General features: G+C 40.5%; 3 protein-coding genes across 5 annotated transcripts in view; 2 read left to right on the top strand and 1 right to left on the bottom strand.

Moving 5' to 3' along the window:
- Nucleotides 1–3,268, bottom strand: part of LOC126405930 (ADP-ribosylation factor-binding protein GGA1-like) — a 19,939-nt gene extending 16,671 nt beyond the window's left edge. The window contains exon 1 of the mRNA XM_050069980.1: nucleotides 3,199–3,268. Coding sequence (XP_049925937.1) covers nucleotides 3,199–3,241 — 43 coding nt within the window. The 5' untranslated portion in view covers nucleotides 3,242–3,268. The remainder of the gene's footprint in view (nucleotides 1–3,198) is intronic.
- Nucleotides 3,269–5,362: 2,094 nt separating this feature from the next.
- LOC126405926 (MICAL-like protein 1) lies at nucleotides 5,363–16,209 on the top strand. Of its 3 annotated transcripts, none has more exons than XM_050069975.1 (16): nucleotides 5,363–5,741; nucleotides 5,886–6,030; nucleotides 8,146–8,194; nucleotides 8,356–8,506; nucleotides 9,051–9,139; nucleotides 9,240–9,382; nucleotides 9,743–10,326; nucleotides 10,422–10,467; nucleotides 11,604–12,534; nucleotides 12,648–12,770; nucleotides 13,744–13,870; nucleotides 14,005–14,095; nucleotides 14,221–14,294; nucleotides 15,262–15,376; nucleotides 15,465–15,511; nucleotides 15,751–16,209. In XM_050069975.1, exons 1-16 carry the CDS (start codon nucleotides 5,705–5,707, stop codon nucleotides 15,873–15,875), a joined length of 2,877 nt encoding a protein of 958 aa, XP_049925932.1. In that variant the 5' UTR covers nucleotides 5,363–5,704; the 3' UTR covers nucleotides 15,876–16,209. The 3 variants fall into 3 exon arrangements, with proteins under 3 accessions (XP_049925932.1, XP_049925931.1, XP_049925933.1); XM_050069974.1 differs by having other exon boundaries at nucleotides 5,363–5,756; XM_050069976.1 differs by lacking the exons at nucleotides 5,363–5,741; nucleotides 8,146–8,194 and having other exon boundaries at nucleotides 6,013–6,030.
- A 1,631-nt stretch (nucleotides 16,210–17,840) lies between these two features.
- polr2f (RNA polymerase II, I and III subunit F) lies at nucleotides 17,841–21,048 on the top strand. The gene is made up of 5 exons (XM_050070001.1): nucleotides 17,841–17,990; nucleotides 18,172–18,241; nucleotides 18,427–18,557; nucleotides 20,262–20,333; nucleotides 20,479–21,048. Exons 1-5 carry the CDS (start codon nucleotides 17,971–17,973, stop codon nucleotides 20,567–20,569), a joined length of 384 nt encoding a protein of 127 aa, XP_049925958.1. The 5' UTR covers nucleotides 17,841–17,970; the 3' UTR covers nucleotides 20,570–21,048.
- Nucleotides 21,049–21,351: the final 303 nt, after the last annotated feature.

Here is a 21,351-nt window from a genome sequence, read left to right as displayed (position 1 = left end):
TTTTTTTGGGGAGTTTTTCCTTATCCGCTGCGAGGGTCATAAGGACAGAGGGATGTCGTATGCTGTAAAGCCCTGTGAGGCAAATTGTGATTTGTGATATTGGGCTCTATAAATAAAATTGAAATTGATTTCCCTGCTGCCTCTCTGAAATTTACTAGTATATAGATGATTCCTCCTAACCCAAGGGGAGGAAACCTGGTCCAAAAGTTGCTGCAAAGGAAAGCATATTGGATTTTGGACGGCCTCAACGAGACACTAGATTTAAGCTCTTTCTGGTCATAATTGCAGATCTGCATGTTTTTGCTGACTTCAGGTGATTGTACCTGAGTGAGGGAGAGAAACGGCAGGACGCTCCCTCCTTATTTCCCCTCCTCCCCCTCTGTATGTAGGGATTTTGAGCTCTTGGATTCTATTTAAGTGAATTGATGGTTGTTCTTGTGAACTTGTTTCACAATATATCTTTATCTTGACAGGTATTTTGTATAGTTATTGAATTTATACATATTTCTGTGTGATTTGTGGGTAAATGCTTGGCTTTTCTACTTAATAGAAAACTGTATCTGTTGGGCAGAAGAGCTTTTTGGGATATGTAGTTGATTACTCCATGAGAGTCATTCTGATAGTATGCATTAATGTGTGATTTTGTAAGATGATTGCTCTTTCTTCTTATGTTATGTTATGATTGATTTAATTAATGTGTCCTCTGCTTACAGACAATTAGACCAGATTGAGGGAGAAGAAAGGCAGCACACTCCCTCCTCCCCTCTCACTACCTTCCGTCACTTTCCCCTTGATACAGGAATATATGGTTACATGTTATGGTAAGTGTCATTTTAAAGATGATAGAGGGAGCTCGGAGTAGAGCCGCTCCTCCTTCACGTCGAAAGGGGTCAGTTGAGGGGGCACGGGCATCTGATGAGGATGCCTCCTGGGCGCCTCCCGTTGGAGGTGTTCCAGGCACACCCCCACTGGTAGGAGGCCCCGGGGCAGATGGCGCAGATGTCGTAAAGTCAGAATATGTGTCCATTCCTGGATTACCAGGAGTTATGAATATTGTTTTAAGAGGATAAAGTGGTGTTGCGCCGGGTGCCGTGAAACGAGTGTTATAACACATCATTAATATGTTACTCATAGCCCAATTTGTATACAAGTAATAATCATACAATTTCATCCTATTTCCCATCTTGCTGAACTTCTCTGCCCCTACTCCAACTCCCGACTTCTTAGATCCTCAGAACAACATCCTTTTACCGCCCCACGATCGAGGCTGGTGGGTAAAGGAGATCGTTGCGGTAGCTGCTCCAAAGCTCTGGAATAGCCTTTCACTCTCAATCAAATGCTCCCCTCCAGTGACACTTATAAGACAAATCTTAGACATACAGGTTTTCAACGGCCTTTGGTTGTTCGTAGTGGTTTTAATATTTTAGTATTTTATCATCTTTATGTGTGTAAGTGCTCTTGCCAGTGTTATTCTGTTTTATATTTGTGTACATGTTCTGAGACCTGAACTTTTGTTTGGTACGCATTTTTAATTAATGTGTGATTGGTAGGACCCAATAAACTAAAATATTGTCAACGATAATAAAGTCCCAATGTCTTCAAATGAGTACTTGTTCCTGTTGCTAAAATCGGTCAAATTTGTTGCCATATCAAACTACAAACATTATTAATCATAAATAAACAAGTTTCAACCATAAAATGTGATCAGGTTTTGGACCTTGTCCACTTTGTTTCGGGATCAGCTGCAGACTGACTTGGCAGACATGGCTGCCATCTTGTTTTTTCATGGATTACTGTACTGAGCTCTTACTGCCACTAGATGACATAAAAAAAGTGTCCACAAATGAGGACAACAGGTCTAAGTTATAGAATCGAGTATAAGGTCGAGTAAACCCAAAATGTGATGTCCTCATATGAGGACACAAGGTCTCAGGAGGATATATTCATGTGTCACTCTTTCAATTTCTAGTGCACTTTGGTCAACTGCAGCTGTTTATATAAACTTGATTTGATTTTTGCTGAGCAACAGTGTTATGTGAAAGGAACCAAAGGCCTGTCTCAGATATAAGCCTGTCGAGTTCAGTGATTTAAGCAAATAATAGCAGTGTGTCATGAGCTATGTCTAACTGTTTATATGACTTGCGATATTCTCAAATGATACGCATGTAGATGTGACCATATATGAAGTCTACTCAGCCAATTATTCACCTTGCTGCTGATTGGATTCAGTGCAGCTGCAGCCATGTTAAAAACACGTGTATTTTGTTGTATAAAGCCATGGGCGAAATAAAGTATTTGCAGAATTTCAAATGAAGATCAAATTAAAAGAAGAAGCAATTCAGCCCTTTTGTGTGCAGTGCATTTACTTGTTTACTATCAGTCTGGAGTTTCCAGCCATCACCTGCACCATGCTTTGAGGACTGACAGTGCTGTGCACGGGGCATGTGCTTCTGAATAAAAACATAACCATCATGAAGGTAGGATCAGGATTTACTACATCTGTGTACTATATTTTGTATTACAGTCTGTGTTACGTCAGCTAGCAGTGGCTAAACTGGCAACTCAGAGTATGTTAACTTTTATCTTTAATGAATGAGAGCATCAACATTCATACCCAGAATATCTTCACCTTGTACAGATGTTACATCAAATGTTTAAGCCTTCCAGATGCATAAAAACTTTAGCTGAGCACCCAAGAAGGCCTCCAGGCTGCCTGAGTGCCTCCATGATTTAAAATTCATTAAGTCTGCCACATAACCCCAGCATGCCACCGTGCACAGGGATACACAGGGCAGGTGCTAACACAGTGTCACGTTAGCTAGCTAGCTGTCGGTAGTCGCACTGTGTCACACTGCTTCGTCTAGAACTTTCCTCCGAGGCCATAGCTTTGCCGTAATCACACTGTAACCTCTGTGACTATAAACGGGGTCCCCACGGTCTTGTCAGCCGCCTCCTAGCTGAGCTATGGAGCCGCAAAGCTAACGCTACGCCTGGCTGTGTTGTGTGTTGACAGCTGGCAGCAGCTCCGGAGCTAGGTTAGCATCCTGGATGTGGCGGCAGGGTCCGAGTCCCCTCTGCTGGGGCACGAGCGGCTGTGGTGAGCTGTCATCTCATCCACAACAGCTCACAGGTGATAATTAGAAGGTGTCCGGGTCTCTAGGCAACACCTGCTCGGTTAAATAAGTTTAAAATACTCACTGATACGAGACTCCAAACTCTCCGTATCGGGCGGTGCAGCCATCACTGCGAGATTTATGTGGGGCTTCGGTCTCGCGAGGGACGCACGGACACGTAGAAGCAGTAGAGACATAGAACTAGAGCGCATAGAAGAGTCCCGTATGTAACAGCAACCTGGAATAAGCTTGCTCAGGGAAAAAATATTCTCTTCCTAGTAGATATCTGCTTGTTAACAAAGTTAAAGATATTTATTTTAAGCTGGCCAAGTTTTATATCCATAAATATAAGGTATTAAAAATCAAACCCTCTTTCTGTGCTTTTGAAAATGAAGCAGAAGCCTACATCAGGACTTTATATGCCTCAACCAATACAAAAGCTGTGAAAACCCCTAATTTGTGCACCAAGTTTACGATTCTGTTATAATGTTATTATAATTTCATTGCATATCTTTTATTTATCTGCATCAGAATTTGTTTGTAACCCCAGGCATTGTCTGTCTCTCTGTTGTTCCCTTGTGTTCCCTCATACTATTGTCTCTATGTTCACAAGGAAATGTGAAATTAAGAATATTTTTTAAACAAGAAGAGTGAATAGAAGAGACATCTGAAAATGAAAAACATTAATCTATATTATATCAAACTACAGTATGTAAACAGTTCCCTGTAATTGTTTCTAACATGCACATGCTAATTGAAGCTAAGAACAATTTTGCTGTGCATTAACTGATATTAATTATTAATGTAATAAAAAAAAGTTGTCTTTTAAACTAAAATCTTCCACAGAGTTGTCATATTTACCCTAATAATTTTATGTATCATATGCCAAATCAAAGCCAATGTCCATGACCAAATAGCTACAGATAATTATAAATGATAAACGGACCTGCACACACTCATTCACGCACACAAAGACACACATACTCAAATGTACATAGATATTTCATACACATCTCATATTGTTGTTGTTGTGACCTATATTTGTTTTTATTTTTCTTATTCATTTGAATCCCAGTTAGTCACTGCCAAGGTACCAACCACTATTCCTGGGGTCCACTCAAGCAAACATTATTTCACGGAGTATAACAAATATATAATTAAAAATCCAAGGCAAAAAGAAACAAAATACAACCAAAAAACAGGAAACTACAAAACAAAAATTAAATACAAACAAACAACTAATAGATTAACCAATAGATAACATTTATGTTGTCATAACATTTTCTGTATGTTAATTTTTGTGTTCTTTATAGCCTTGGAAAATGTTAACTTTTGTTTAGGTGGAGGCACTCAGTTTGCTGCCTCTGAAGCAGGGGCTTCATCACTGAATACAATTTGCTATTTTGTCATTTTGTGTATGTTCAAAAATAAAATAAAATTAAATTAAATAAAAACTTAAATGGGAATAACCATTCTAGCAATTTAATATCTATTATCATAGAGCTGCGTCAAGCAAGAAACCAGAAACATACCGGAGTAAAACTCCTTTCAAAATAAAAGCAGTCCATTTGGTTTGTAAAATTAAATTTGAAACAAGGTACGTTTACTTTATTTTTATTCTTAAACTTGTTAAGATCCGTCGCTTAGGGTTTTTTTTGTTTAAAGACTCGAAAAGTTGATGCTGCTGTAGTTTTATTTAAATTATTTTACCGGAAGTTACCGGAAGTACTGTTTTAAACTTTACGACTGACAAAATCTTCCTGAAATGACAAGTGACTGTGTTGTCCAAACATCACAAAACAACATTGCAGTCTAAAAACTTAAAATGCTCACAAAAAGTTATATTTTTACGTGAGAAAATCTGACGTAACAGTTTAAACGGTTTAACCGGAAGTACTGTTTTAAACTTTATGACCAACAAAATCTTCTTGAAATGACAAGTGGATGTTTTCTAGAAATAAACAAAACAAAATAACATTGTAGACTTAAAGCGTAATATGCTCACAAAAAACTTTTTTTTTTTAATTAAATTTTTTTTTTTAAAAAAGGCAAAAACTGAGAGGAAGCAAGCGGAAATGGCCTGTAATGCACCTAAGTTTTGATTATTAAATAAAATCCATATGTTATCTCTAGCTGTCACACAGTGAAGAGACAAAAGAGGAAAAATTCACTTGTAACCAAAACCTCTCCTTAATTACAGAGGAGCAGCAGCTCTGTGTCGCCCTCCAGTGGCAGCTATTGTGCACTTCACTGAATATGGAGCACAGCCACCACAACATGGACTACACAGCAAGTAACGGGATTTGATTTAAAGTTTACACCCATTATATTAAATCGACCAGGAGCCATCGGATCTCTGCAGATGTCTGTGTTTGACGACACGTCGCCTCATTCAGAAGCTCTCTGCTGGTTTGTGCTGGGAAGTGTCATTGTGTAGTAAGTGAGGGAAACCATTGACACTTATGTTGTGGCTGGGAACACTGGAGCAATGTGAAGTCGCTTTACACGCGCGGGCACCTTGGTTATTATTTGGTAGAGCAACCTCACAGGGAGAAATATAACTTCCTTCCTGCTGTGTCACCCAATCGACAATGCACGAGTCTGGCCGCAGGTTTCTGAGAAAAAAAGGTAGTTGCATCTGTGGTAGGTGCTCGTTTCCTGTTTCCTCCTCAAAGCAAAACCTGCCCAGCTTTATTTGATCTCCTTCAGGCTAATTCTCAAAGTGAATTAAGTGCCATGTTCAGCCAGTCTATATCTCAAATCTCACACAAGATATGGCATCTCCGAAGACTGTGCTGGAGTGGTGCCGCGTCACATGCGCCAATTACCCCAACGTGGAGATAAAGAACATGTCAACCTCCTTCAGGGATGGACTTGCATTTTGTGCCATCATCCACAAACACCGACCTGACCTGATGTAAGTAGACCAGTGGTTTCATAGAGCTTTATTGAATGTGCAAACTCATGCTCGTGCTCAGTGAGGTGGATAAATACTGTGAGGTGCATTATTTCCTGCAGGTGTTCTGCATGAATAGGACTCATTGTAAACACATTGTTTGTCCTTGTCTGTCTCTCCAGTCCTGTCCTGATTTATTTGTCTTCCTACTGGGGCTGCACCAGATTGACTAATGTGCTGTCTAATCTGGAGCAGAGCAGGACCTGCGCACTGTGCCCAGGACTAATCTGCTCTCCTGTGCTTAATCTCTCTCTGTCTTTCTGCTAAACCTTTTCTTGTCCAGTTTAATGGGATTAGTTGGTTTGTTTTGCCTTTTACAAACAATGATTGAACTAGAGTGATCTAATTTAATCTGATCCTGGTGTGCATTTTATGTCTGTGGAGTCTGGAACTATCAGTCACCGATAGTCAACAGTTTTGTTTGTTGGTGATTAGGGTTGCAACGGTATGCCGGTTTCATACCGTGATACTGAAACTTTACATCTCAACTTTATTCTAGTTATTTATAAAAAGAGGGTACTCTTTTTTTTTTACACATACTTTAATTACAAATGGTTTATTTTTCAAATATCCTCCTGAGACCCTGTGTCCTCATGAGGACAAAACATTTTGGATTTACTCGACTTTATACTTTATTCTACTTAACTTAGACCTGTTGTCCTCATTCATGGACACTTTTGTGCCATCTAGTGGCAGTAAGAGCACAATACACTTATCCATGTAAAAACAAGATGGCAGCCATCTCTGCCAAGTCAGTCTGCAGCCGATCCCAACACAAAAGTGGACAAGGTCCAAAACCTGATCACATTTTATGGCTGAGACTTGTTTATTTATGATTAATAATGTTTGTCATTTGATATGGCAACAAATTTGACCAATTTTAGCAACAGGAACAAGACAAGATGCTGATAATTAGGAAGTACTTGTTTGAAGACATTGGGGCTTTAGTATCGTCTCATTTGAGGACCCTAGGACTTTATAGTTGTCTCATTTGAGGACACTGGGACTCAATTATCTCTTTTAAGGACAATGGGACTTTATTATCATCTCGTTTGAGGACATTAGGACTTTCTGATAGTCTCATTTGAGGATATTGGGACTTTAGACCTGTTTGAGGACATTTAGACTTTATTGTTGTCCCATTTGCGGACATTGGGACTTTATTATTGTCTTGTTTGAGGACAGTAGGACTTTTGGTTGTCTCATTTGAGGACATTGGGACTTTATCGTCTCATCTGAGGACACTGGGACTTAACTGTTGTCCTGTTTAAGGACATCAAGACTTTATTGTTGTCCAGTTTTAGGATATTGGGACTTAAGTCTTGTTTGAGGACACTGGGACTTTATTATCATCTCGCTTGAGGACATTGGGACTTTATGGTAGTCTCATTTGAGGATATTGGGACTTAAGACCTGTTTGAGGACATTTAGACTTTATTGTCCCATTTGAGGACATTGGGACTTTATTACTGTCTCATTTGAGGACACTGGGACTTAACTGTTGTCCTGTTTAAGGACATGAAGACTTTATTATTGTCTCGTTTGAGGACATTAGGACTTTATTATCGTCTCGTTTGAGGACATTGGGACTTTACTGTTATCCTGTTTGAGGACATTGGGACTTTAGTCTTGTTTGAGGACATTGAGACTTATTATTGTCTCATTTAAGGACACTAGGATTTTGTGGTCATCTCATTTGAGGACATTGGGACTTAAGTCCTGTTTGAGGACATTGGGACTTTATTATTGTCTCGTTTGAGGACACTAGAACTTTATTATCATTGACAGTGCTTAGTGTTTTATACTTATTGGGTCCTACTGATCCCAAATTAAATTAAAAATGCATGCCAAACAATAGTTCAGGTCTCAGGAGGAAATAGTAATAAAACATTTGTTTAACCAAAAATAACCTTTCCATTTTAATTCCTGTAAGGGTCATTCTGACTGATGAAACCACAATATTTTCAGAGACAGTTATCGTACCGCGAAAATCTCATACCGTTGCAACCCTATTTGTGATTTAGTCTTTTCATCATCACTTAATCCCAATCTCTCTGTTTCCTCACCTTGATCCAGAGATTTCAGCTCCTTGTCCAAAGATAATGTTTATCAGAATAACAAACTGGTGAGTCGTTCCCATCGAGCATGTTTCTCTCAACTCTGTGTTTGGTGTTGCTGACCATTACTAACGCTGTAAAATAGAAAAAATTGTGGTAATTTTTATTCATGTAAGTACCTTCCTACAATCATCAGCATTCTCTGTTTATCTTCCCTGGTTTCCTGAAGGCATTTGATACAGCAGCGAGGGAGCTGGGCATCCCCCCGCTGCTGGACCCAAAGGACATGTTGTCCACCAAGGTGCCTGATTGCTTGAGCGTCATCACCTACCTTTCCCAGTACTACTACTACTTCAACAGGAAGTTTTATGGTGTACTAGGTAAAGCCTTTTCTGTTTTTGCAGCAAGTGGGGGTTCATTGTCTTTACCAAGCACTTTACCAAGGCACATGATTATTTAAGGATACTAACAGGTTCTTAGGAATTTATCTGTGATGTTTGGGCTCCGTAAGGTACACACATTCATGCCCCTCCATGAATTAGCTTTTAAAAGGAGAGCTCACCCCAGAATCAAAAGTATGTTTTTCCTAGAGTGCCCTCTAGTTACATTATATTGGAGAGAAGGCAGACATCTCTACGGCTGATATCTCCAACACTCTGCAACTCACACCTAAACAATCTACACTGAGAAATAGCACTACAGGTAAGAGGAAAAGCAGTATTTTTGATTTTGGGGTGAACTTTTTATGTGAAGTAGTGACTGCTTTATTACCAGTCTTTTACTCATCATCGACTCACATCATGGGAATAAACATTCAGACAGCCGACACCCCTCCAGTTCTCAAAACAACAAAGTGCATGTTCATCTTCATCTTATTGTTTACCAAACTTTGCTCCTTTTGCATGTTTTTTCTTGACTTTGCAGCCGGTCTCGCCAGTTTGAAGTCATCACATGTCGCTTTTCTAAACAACCTCACAAAGACTAAAAGTCCGGATAGTCTCAAACCCCTGAAGGTAATTTTAACGTACATATAATCCCAGTGTTTTCTCATGCTCCTGTCATCTCTGCTGGAGGGTTATCAGTCTTAGTCACTGGTTTCTCTTCTCTGTTCAGAGTCTGACTCATCTGGAAACCAGTAGAGAAGATCGTTTGTCCAACGCGAGGCCACGGACGGTGTGTAGTTTGTGTTTTAGGCCTGTTCACCTGATCCAGAGACATCTGATTGACGGGAAGGTCTACCATCGCAGCTGTTTCAGGTAACAGCACAGTTCACAAGGTAACAGCAGCTTTTTTATTGCTTTGTCAGTGTTTAGATTCAGGTTCATCTAGACTGTGTACGTCTTGAGACAAGCTACAGTTCACACATAAGAATGTGTTTCAAATGTGTTTCAAGTGACCACTGTGATCACCATTACTCACGACGATAGCTGAAGCAGCAGGAGAGGAGAGCTGGGTTTGTTTGTTTCAAATTGTTAAAGGATTTCCTTCAGTGCATTTGGTTTCTAACACGTGTGAGTTATTTAGACATCAGTGCAGGTAAATTATAGGATTAACTTTTTTTCTGTTAATGTCTTAAGGATGCTTTCACAGCAACACATTTCACCTTTGTTTTGTAGGTGCAAAGTATGCTGCAGCACTCTGCTACCAGGCTCTTACACACAGGGAAGTGATGCTGGCTCCTTGATCTGCACTCACCACTTAACAGACAGTGAAAGTACCCGCGTTGACCTCAGCCAGCCAGTCAGATCTGCTGAGAGTCGACCCAAACGTGATTATCAGTCAGGTTATTTTTCTCTGGGTGGATCGGCTATTAGCAGCGTCCCTCATTACACTAAGAAAACAGAGTCACAGGATAGACTGGTTTGTAAAACAATAGAGACCGAGGGGAAAGAAAGGCAGGAGAGGATCAAAGAGGTGAAAGAGGAAGGAAACAGAGACTCACCTGTTGGACCGAAGAAGCCAGCGCGTCCTCGTCTTCCTGGAAAAGCTGGATCGGCACCCATTCCGACAGATAGCAAGTCACAACAGGAAGGGGCAAAGACTCAAGAGACATCTGAGCTCTCTTCACAGTGTGAACGAGCGACAGAAGGAAGGAGTCGGCCGGTTCCAGCACCCAGGAGACTGTTGGACTCTTCTGTAGCCCCTGTTCCTGCACCCAGGAACAAAACGGCCCAGCCCATGTACAGCTCCCGCTCTGCAGGTAAATAGACACTATAGGAGTTTACTTAGTATGTTTATGTGCTGCTCTGTTTCATGACTGAGTGGGAAAAATGAAACAATTTTTTCTCTGTACAGGTTGGCCACCCAGCCAAGATAGATGTTCACCCGTCTCATCTCGTGTGTGAGTGAACATAAAGAGTCTGTATCCCTCTTGATCGTGTTATATTTTTAAACATCTCAGTGTACCTTTGGAATTTACAGCTACAAATTGATTAAAGGTACACTTCAAACCCCTAATGAGCATTTATATATCAGTTACTCACCCTGTGTTTCTCACATTCCTCCACGATGAATGAAAAATCCAGTAACGGAGAAAATTCTTGATGATTTGAAGTCATAGGTGTCGACGTACAACAATAGCAGTTTACAAACTCTCACACAACTCGTGCAGTATAATCAAAGTCTCATTTATCGATTCGTACTCTCAGTACTTATCTATGCTCTGTTCAAAGCCAGACTCCATTGAAAAAAAACAGTAATTTTACCTCACTGAACACAGGAGCTGCTGGTCTACCACTTTCTCCATCAGTTAGTTTTTGTTTGTGTTATTGTGTGACTTCTGTGTTTCAAAGAGTTGGCTCATATTTACCAATGTCACACAATAACACAAACAAACTAACTGATCGAGGCAGCAGTAGACCAGCAGCTCTCATGTTCAGTGAGGTAAAATTACTGTTTTTGTCAGTGGAGTCTGGCATTGAAGAGAGCATAGAAGTTTGACTTTCCGTTCAGTTTTAAATACTGAGGTTTTAGGAAAAATGCATGGGTTAGGAAGTACTGAGCATACGTCTGGATAAATGAGACTTGGATTATACTGCACAAGTTGTGTGAGAGTTTCTAAACAGATGTTTTGATACAGTTTTGTTGTTAAACTTGATCTCTCAGTCTCTTGATTCTTCATTCACCGCAGAGGCGTGTGAGAAAACCAAAGTTTTCTTCACAAATTCAAGGCAACACAGATGAGTATCGATAAACAAATGGTAATTTGGAGGGTGAACTATTGCTTTAAGTACTGCCAATAATTAGCGCGGTTATATTAAGATTTTAATCTTGTAAAAGGGAAAACAAATTATGAGAAAAAATTTAAAGATAAAGTTGTGGCAAATAACATAAAATCTAAATCTTTGTAAAATCTTAAGCATCACATAAAAGGACTTTTTGTATTTACCATAATGATAATAAGCACCGATTTCCCCAGAAGTTCTTCCTCACTTGTGGAGTCATGTCTTAAAACACGTCTTGTCTTTCCTCTTGCAGCACCAGCCCGACCAGGGATAGCCCCAGGGTGCAAACCAACCATCCTTGGTTATCCATCGTCCATCCTGGACCCTGGACACAACTGCCTCCAATTGAATCTCCTCTACTCATTCCTCGATACAAATCTATCCCTAAGCAGCGAAGATCATGCCCTCGACCCAGAGTTCGTCCTCCCAATCCATTTGCAGAGGTCGTGAATGAGGAGGCTCTGGAGAAGGTCACTGAACCTGAACCTGAACCTGCAGCTGTTAGTGAAGGGATTGGGGAAACAGTTGCTGTAGTTTGTGCTGGATATGCTGCCATTGAATGTACACCTGAAGAGACTGTTGGAGCTTCAAGTGAACCAGCGAAAGAAACTTGTGTTGTATCAGATTTGGATAAAACTGAAAACAAAGCAGGTTCACTCCCAGATGTGACAGACGCAGCAGCAGCAGCAGGGCTGTGTGCCACTTTAGGTACAGAAGAAGCAACAGGGCTGCATGCCACTTTAGATACAGAGGAAGCAGCAGCAATTCTGTGTGCCACTGTATATACAGAAGAGGCAGCAGGGCTGTGTACCATTTCAGATAGAGAAGAAGCAGCGGCAGGGCTGTGTGCCATTTCAGATAGAGAAGAAGCAGCAGCAGGGCTGTGTGCCACTGTAGATACAGAAGCAGCAGCAGCAGCGGCAGGGCTGTGTGCCATTTCAGATAGAGAAGAAGCGGCAGGGCTGTGTGCCATTTCAGATAGAGAAGAAGCAGCAGCAGCAGCGGGGCTGTGTGCAACTTTAGTCACAGAAGAAGCAGCAGCAGCAGGGCTGTGTGCCATTTCAGGTACAGAGAGAGAGCCACAGAGCCACATTTTACCCAGGAGTGTTTCTGTGCCTGCTATCACATCTGCTCCCTTGACGGAGGCAAATGAATATGGTCAGGTCACTTCATCTCTAAGTAAGGTATGAAGAGAGATATTGATAACTATCAAATCTAATGTGAACATTTTCTCCTGAAAGAGGATCATATTTGGTTTAAACTGCCCCACAACTCTTCATTTTCTCTCCATGTCTAGCTGGCCTGCAGAGAGAATCCCTTTGATCGGAAACCTGCGATGCTCAAATCAAAGAGCTGTCAGGTCCTCCCATCGACACGGGGCCCTGCCCCCGGACATGGCTTCCCACTCATCAAGAGGAAGGTACAATGTCTGGATTTAGAGCTCAAGAAAATTACTCACCCTGGTTAGATTGAATTCGTAAATAAAACTTTGCTTTTCTCACACGCCTCCACGGTGAACGTGAATCTGAAAACAGACAAAATTCTTGATGAAGTGAAGACATAGGGGTCGGCATTTGACACGGCAAAACACACAACTCATGCAGTATAATCAAAGTCTCATTTAACCAGTTGTATGTTCAGTACTTCCCAAGCAGACAGCCCTTTCTGACAGGGGACTGAACAGGAAGTGAAACTTACCTATTCTCTCTTCAAAGTCAGACTCCATTGACAAAAACAGTCATTTAACTTTACTGAACACAGGAGCTGCTGGTCTACCACTGCCTCCATCAGTTAGTTTGTTTGAGTTGTTGTGTAAGTTTTGTGTTTTAAAGGGTTACTTTAGAGTCACCAAAGTCACACGCTAACACAAACAAACAACAGATCGAGGCAGCAGTAGATCAGCAGCTCCTGTGTTCAGCAAGGTAAAATTACGCTTTTTGTCAATGGAGTCTGGCTTTGAAGAGAGCCTAGGATAGTTTAACTTCCTGTTCAGCTTCCCGTCAGAAAGGGCTGTCTGTCTGGGAATTAATCAGCAGACGACTGGATAAATGAGACTTGGATTATACTGCAGGAGTTGTGTGGGAGTTTGTGAAAGGATGTTGATATAGTTTTGCTGTCGCCTATGACTTTGTTCGTTTTGGATTCTTCATTCACAGTCGAGGCATGTGAAGAAAATGGTTTTCTTGAATTCAACGTAACATGGGATAGGTAACTGATATATAAATGGTCATTTGCAGGGGGTGAAGTATTCTTTTAAGCTGATCCTTTAAAACACACGTAGTGTTTGTTTATCCCTCATCACAAGATTCAGTCATGAGGGATTACATAAATAACTCTGGTGTAAACTAACACTTGGTTTGCAGAAAGTTTTAGCCTTATGTGTCGCTCGACAGGTGCAGACAGACCAGAATGTGTCCACAGAAGACCTGCAGGTGGAGATCAGAGAGCTGGATAAACATCTGGAGGCACTGGAACAAAGGGGAGTCGAGCTGGAGGGAAATCTGAGAGACAACAAGAATGGTTCAGCAAAGTGTTCCTTTTTATTCAAGACAACATTCATTTACTGGCACAAAACCACTGTTTATGTGAATGTGTTGTGCATAAATACTGTGTAATAATGATGTTTATATAATGACTTGTCCTTTTCATTTTAGGTAAAGAGGAGGAACAGATGCTGGTGGAGTGGTTCTCTCTCATCCATGAGAAACATGTTATGATGCGCAAAGAAACAGAGCTGGTTCACCTGTAAGTAGGCCGGGACAATGAGTTCATTTACACTACAGTTTTCTCTGCATCCAAAAGATTCCTGTGAGAGTTGCGATGGAGGGTTTTGAATCTTACAGACATTTTGTGTTTGTGTCTTTTGTCAGGAAAAAGCAGCAGCAGTTAGAGGAGAGGCAGGCGGATGTGGAGTATGAGCTCAGATGTCTCCTCAATAAACCAGGTCAGTGTGTTACTGTGTGTGTCACGTGTCACTTTTTCTAGCAAACATATCTGACAATACTATCAGTTATTTATCACAATAAGGTTTCAGAGCTCACCACGGTACTGAGGCCACACTGCCTGGTCTCTCAGGATTGGTCCTAAGGTGGTTCAGATCGTAACTGACGTGATCGTACCTTTTTTTTTTTGCTTGTATTTATTTGTTTTTTTTAATGCTATTTATTTAAAATATTTTATTGTTTTTTATTGTAATGTCTAGCCATTTACTTTTCTGTGCTGTTTTTCTCCTGCTCTGTGACGCACTTTGGGCTGCGTTATTGTATGAACGGTGCAATATAAGTAAAGTTTGATTTGATAAGCAGCGGAATCGATTTAGAGATCAATAACCCTTAAACAAGGGGCCCGTATAATCAAAAGACCCAATATTTTTTCTTTCACTCCTCACCATACCACTTTTCTGATGCTGGCTGGCTCTTAAATGGTCACTTTGGTATATTTACAACCCAAACTCTATTCTCCTATGTATTTGTGTGCAAGTGACAAATGGGAACAACATGTTTTGGCCTAGTAATGAGCAGGAACGCTGCAGCCAGCAGCGGCAAAACCGGTTGTAGTGTAATCCCTGTCGGCAATAGAGCACCTTCAATGTATATCCACTAAACAAGCACTTTTATTGGACGTAAATATATGGTGCTCTTGTCCACAGGGATTAAATTGCAGATTATTGCAGCCTTTCGTTGCTGCCGGCTGCAGCAGTCTCTCTCAATATTGGACCCATTTAGGAAAGGGTCCAGGTTGGAAAAAACAGAAGTTACCCTTTAACAGACAGATGGAGACAAATAAGCATATTTCTAACTGTCTTTGTGTCAGGATGAGTAACACATAAATGAGCAAGCTCACTTAATGTGGTGAATGTGATTCAGTGTTAAGTTTTGTGAAATGTTAAACACCGTCGTCTTCACATTCAGAGACTGACTGGAGTCAGGAGGATCGAGTTCGGGAGCAGCAGCTGATGGATGAGCTGGTCGCCGTCATCGAAAAGAGGAACGAGATCGTCAGCAGCTTGGATCAGGACAGGCAGAGGTGCGCAGAAAAACAAGCAGTACATGGTGCTTTCATGTTTGAGTATTTTTTATGTTAAAGTATAACGCAGCTTTGTTTGTCTGATCAGGGAAAGAGAAGAAGATGATCTTATGGAGGCTATGATGAAAAACAAAGGTGAGAAAAAAAAATATATAAATAAGTCCCCCTTAAAAACTAATATTTTTATACTGTTGTACATTTTCATGTTTTCCATCCCTTACTCTCCTCTCTGCTTGTGAAGAAGACAGATCCAATGTATCCTTGGATTCTCTAAAACACATTCACGCTCTATAAAACACTCGTGCACACTTATGAAAACTTTAGAAAATGATGACCCGTGTCTTCCTGCACTTAACTGCAATATCTCTGCACAGAGTTCCAGAAAGAGGGACTAAAAGAGCTAAAGAAGTCAAAAGGAAAGTTCAAGGCCACAAAAATGTTTAAGCTGCTGAACCAGAGAGCAGAGAGCACCAAAGACTCTGTGGACCAGAAGAGCTGAAGCACTGTCAAGACTGCCGAAACACATACTTTTGAAATGATGAAGATGATAGAAGCAAAAAAGTGGAATATGATCACAACATGTAATACTTTATAAATGTTATGTTGAAGAGCTGTATAGAAAAAAGGAAATATCATTCTCAGTGCAAATGTTTCATTGTTTTCTCTTCCGTGTTTCTTTACTTTCCCTATCTCCTACATATCAATATTTGTGCTTTTATTTTATTCCATTATATACTTTTATCAGTGAAAGTATGCAATATTGTATTTGGAAGTTTTTTGTCTTGTTTGTGTCAAAGAATTGTATATTTTATGATTAAACAGGTCTCATCTCAAACTGTTTTCTGAGATCCTAATTATCCCGTGCTGAAAAAGTGCATTTGAATTCAGTCAGAACTGTCAGGCAAAAGCCAGCTAGTCTTGAGATTGATGAATAAGACATAACACTGTAGAACAGAGGTTTGAGCTTGAAAAAAAGGGATGCAGCTTTGTGATGCAGTAACTTTATCCTGCCTCCCGAGTCTCATCTTGTGCTCAGTTAGTTCAATGCACAATTACTGCAGGATTTTCTGAGAAGAAAGTAATTTTAGAGTCAATTGATCAATTTTCTGTGAAACCTTGACAAGCTCTGCGGGAGTCTTTTGACTAACATGTCACCAAAAGATGAATAATCAAGGCCAGGAGTGTCAAACATTCGGCATGTGGGCCAAAACTGATCCGCCAAACCACTGAATGACTTTGCACATGTCATATTGATGCACTCATGAAGTCTAAAATGTGTCAGGTTTCAGGAGCAGGTTAAAAGGTGAGTATCCTGCTTCATGTTAAATGCTCCTAAAGAGGCTTTTTCACCCAGACCACAATACAGCTCTTTAAAAAACAATGAATCCTTATTATTGGTTATATTTTAAGATATTATACATATGCAAAATATTAATTAGCAGCTTCTGTATCAGATTTCTATCTTAAAACAGTATTGGTGGAACCCTCTCACCAAGGCACTGTCAAAACTTATTGGAAATAGTTTGTAAGGCAGGGGATAACTTCACCTGATTCCTCAACAGCTTCCACTTTAGTTTGGTGTGGTGATGCCAGCATTATTACACAGGAGTGAAATATATAGAAATATGCACATGTAAAGACAGTAGTAGACTGAATGTGGAAACACTGAGACACACATCAGCATCAGCTATACTGCTCTCAAGGGCTGAATTCTTACGTGAACTTCTTTATCAGTATATTTAACAACAATAAAGAAGCTGTGTCCTTATACTGTAAGTGTGTAAGACACATATAAGATCCCTCTCCAACCTTCCCAAACATAGTAACCACAGAGTCTAGACAAGGTTAAATAAACAGGTCACAATAAAGTCTTCCAATCCTGCAAACCTGATTCACATTTCCTGTAGACCTGTTTTAACCCTGCACAGACTGTTACAGTAAATATGGTGAGTTTTAGCCAACCAAGGTGGTGGCCTTGTTACTGTCTTAAAGAGACATTACAAATGTTCAAATTTCCCCCATTACTCTGCCAGAGCTCCCAGAAATCATGTCAGGTAAGAAAGTTTCCACCACCCCTTTTTATTTTAGGAGTTTATTTGCAAACTGCCTTTTATTTCAAATACTCTATAAGAATTTTTCTCAAAGCATCATTATTATGCGGTCTTAGTGATTTAATTTCCATTTGTTATCTTGATTTTAGTGTTTGTCTTCTTTATTGTAGCTATGTTTTACTTTGGTGACATTTTATGACATGTTATTTGTTTTATTCGTGTGTTTTAAATGTGTTTAGTTCTATAGTACAGCACTTTGTAACTATTTTTTAAAAGATACTATATAAATACAGTTTGTTATTATTATTAATGAAAGTAAAACAAATTCTAGGTGTAAGTTTTTCTTAACACTCTTTTATTAAACGGCAGAACGAGCGGAACGAGAAACAAACGTTCCTCCGGGGCATCCGGAAGACTTCCCAACGGACCAGGCTACCGGAAGTTGAAAGCTGTTTGCGTTCATGTGGGCTCATGTTGACAACAGAAACTGTCGCTGAACATTTATAATTTAAGGATTTACATAGACAAGCTTCAAATTAAAACATGTCCGACAACGAAGATAAGTAAGTAACGACACACGGCGTCAACATTCTGTGTTTAAATGCGTATTTATTTTAATACAACACAACGTGGGCTAACGTCGTAGCTAACTAACGTTTAGCCTGCTAGCTAGCAGAAGTATTCATAGTGAATTTATTATGAAGCTGTGGTCTTTGTGATAACTGCTTTGATGTTGAATTGTAGCTTCGACGACGGAGATTTTGATGATGCTGAAGAGGATGAAGGATTAGATGACCTGGAAAACGTGGAAGATGTAAGTTCGCCGTTGTCTTCTCAAACTCCCATTTAGTATCTAACATTTACTCTAAGCTATCAAGCCATTTGCTTTCTAATGTATTTTTTCTTCGCCGCTGCTCTGTGATAATAAAAGTTGGTCCCTCTTTGCTGAGTCCAACTTTCATGTTTTGGATACTCTAAAGGTTTTGCTCTTATGTGCAGGAGGACCAGGAGAACGTGCAGATCCTGCCCGCAGGAGAGGGCCAGCAGGCCAACCAGAAGAGGATCACAACACCTTACATGACTAAATATGAGAGAGCCAGAGTACTTGGGACACGAGCTCTCCAGATAGCGTGAGTGTTTTTTTATGTGTTGACCTACATGACTTATGTCCATGTGGTATGACTACAGTGTCCTGGGTTCAGATCTCGCTTTTGACCTCACACTCACACACACTTTGGGGCTTTCTAAAACGAGATCCTACCCACTCCCACTCCATAGTGGAGTGTAACTCTGTTTGTAATCACCTTCACAGCTGACTGAAGGTTCCTACGTCAAGGTGTAGGGTACAGACACAGTGGCAAGCTTTGGGACAAACTTCCCTCTCTGCAGCGGAAAGAGAAACTGTCGTAACTTTCCAGAACCACTTTCTTTTGGCTTTGAACTCTGACATTTTTAAGTTGCTTGGTTCGTAAATATACATCACTACAATCAAATGAACACAAGTGTTTATTTAGAGACTAGAAAATAATATATTTTATCCAAAATACAATGAAACCTTTTAAGATTTTAACATCTGTGTGACAGTTGGCCCATAAATGTATATCTTAGTATGAACAGTTTATATTTGTAAGGGTGGTTGCAGAGCTTTGTTTGTACGGAGCGTCTTTCATGTCGAACTCAATACGGTGTCATACGTGGTCAGTTAGTCGGCATCGATGCAGACTTGCTTTTGGAGGGTTTTGTATCTCACCTCCACTCCTCAGTAGTTGGTTTTGGACGGCACTTAATGTGGCTGACCCTCCAAGTGAATGCGGAAATGACATGAAAGTGGGTAGGGAGAGGGTGTAGGGGTTGGTTTGGGAAAATCTATTTTACACTCTTGTCCTCTACTCTTCTTATTTCTCAGTTTGTACATCCTAGATTTCCCTTCCTCGCCGTTTTTCCTGGCGTCTTATTCCCTCCCACCTCAAATGTTATTTAAATATGACGTGTGACTCAGCTGAATCATCAGCTATGTGTCACACCTCTTTTACACATCACGCTTGCCAAAAAGACTTCCTGAAAGAACACGCCAGTGCATCCTTGCTCATAGCTCCTTCGGCAAGCCTCCTCTCTCCTCGAGATGCATTGAAGGAATTGAGACATCCTTCGAGATGGTGCACTGAGATCAATTTCTGTGTCACAGGCAGGAGGACAGAGGAGAAAGGAGACAAGGAGGCTCAAAATTAGAAGAGCTCTTTCCGTGGTTGTTCTGTTTTGCCATATATTAAGGAGGTTAATGTGCTTATTGTCAGGACAGAAGCCGGTCAATCGCAACACTTTTTCCTCTGCCTGCATTTTTGCCTGCTACTGTTTGGAATTGTCAGTCTAAGTACACCTGAAAGAAACGATTTATTTATTTCCCCCCGGTTAGTCTTCTTATTCACATACTATTATTGTTTCTCTAAAATGTCTTGTGTATATAGATGTACATTGATGCTGAGATATTCAGACTAAACAGAAAGGAAAGAATAGACTTCAAAACTATGACAAAGGTAACGAAAAGGAAACAATGAGGTTTCCCTCTGTTAGATGACCAGTATGAGCAGAAACAATGGATTTAAATAAAACTCTTTATTAATCTAGCTTTATTTGTATAGCAGCACATTGACAGCCACTTTTGTAATTTGTAGGAGCTAGGTGATTTGTCTGGGTTGCACTGGTCAATACCTTTTAAATGTAACAAGTACGAGCCCTAAATGTATTATGGGAGAGTTTGGATTTTGGGAGGCAATTTGATTATTTAGATGCCAATTTTGTAGTGACTGTACCATCTGCTGACTTGTTTCCCATAGGATGTGTGCTCCAGTCATGGTGGAGCTGGAAGGAGAAACAGACCCCTTGCAAATAGCTATGAAAGAGCTCAAGTAAGTGATAATTGTATGGTTTAAGTTATCAGTAATATTTTAAAAGATTATATCATGACTGCAAAGAGGTCAGTATTCTGTGATGCAGAGCTTCTCTGTACTGCCCAATGTCTTACCGTGAATTTTGTTTAATCCCCTCCAACAGGAGCAGAAAGATCCCCATCATCATCCGCAGGTACCTTCCTGATGGGAGTTATGAGGACTGGGGCTGTGACGAGCTCATCATAACTGATTAAACAACTCATCCACTGATAAAACAATATATGCTGGGTCACACCCTCCATCGTATCAGGTCAGTCAGCAACACAAACCCAGAAGATTCCTAACGCTGGTGCAAGAATCACCCACCTGTTCATGACGCAATTTGATCCACAAACACCCATCACATCGCGTGACGCTGTGAGCGGGTGGAATATGAATCCATGAAATCTGCCGAACAGACACGAGAGGACTTATTAAAATGAAAAGAGTGTGTTGCCAGCAGGTGTATGAACCTGTGATCCGACTATGCTCCAGTTAAATTCAAAGTCAGAATCTACAGTTGCATTATAACTCAGAGCCACAAGGGGGAGATGTAACTTAAGTGAAACATTTACTTTGTTTTACAAAATACTCCTGTGTTGTAATTATTCCATTAGTTGTTTTGAAGGAGAGAGGTGGTTAGTGTGAAAGAACTGTTTTTTATTGTTATTAATAAACTCTTTTGTATAAATGACCACGTGTCATTCCTCCATGCATCCTTTATCTTCCGCTTATTCAGGGTTGGGTCGTGGGGCTTGTAGGCTAAGCAAGGCATTCCAAATGCCCCTCTCCCCAGCAACGCTTTCCAGCTCCTCCTGGGGGATACCGAGGTGTTTCCAGGCCACATGAGATACATAACCCCTCCAGAGTGTTCTTGGTCTGCCCCGGAGCCTCCTACTAGCTGGATGTGCCCGGAAAACAGGAAGCATCCTGATCACATGCCTGAACCACCTCAGTTGGCCCCTTTCAGCTGCTCTACTCCGAGCTCCCTCCAGAT

Source organism: Epinephelus moara, chromosome 18, assembly GCF_006386435.1.
Source record: "Epinephelus moara isolate mb chromosome 18, YSFRI_EMoa_1.0, whole genome shotgun sequence".
NCBI lineage: Eukaryota > Metazoa > Chordata > Actinopteri > Perciformes > Serranidae > Epinephelus > Epinephelus moara.
Note: the sequence above shows the minus strand (reverse complement) of the source record. Positions and strands in the feature narration are given on the sequence as shown.

Excerpts from the sequence above, each read along its gene's own strand:
- LOC126405926 (XM_050069974.1), top strand. The coding sequence starts at position 5,705 with ATGCACGAGTCTGGCCGCAGGTTTCTGAGAAAAAAAGGTAGTTGCATC. Across the intron at positions 9,383-9,742 it reads TACCATCGCAGCTGTTTCAG|GTGCAAAGTATGCTGCAGCA; the intron begins GTAACAGCACAG and ends TTTGTTTTGTAG. Across the intron at positions 12,535-12,647 it reads TCACTTCATCTCTAAGTAAG|CTGGCCTGCAGAGAGAATCC; the intron begins GTATGAAGAGAG and ends CTCCATGTCTAG.
- polr2f (XM_050070001.1), top strand. The coding sequence starts at position 17,971 with ATGTCCGACAACGAAGATAA. Across the intron at positions 18,242-18,426 it reads ACCTGGAAAACGTGGAAGAT|GAGGACCAGGAGAACGTGCA; the intron begins GTAAGTTCGCCG and ends TCTTATGTGCAG. Across the intron at positions 20,334-20,478 it reads ATAGCTATGAAAGAGCTCAA|GAGCAGAAAGATCCCCATCA; the intron begins GTAAGTGATAAT and ends CCCCTCCAACAG.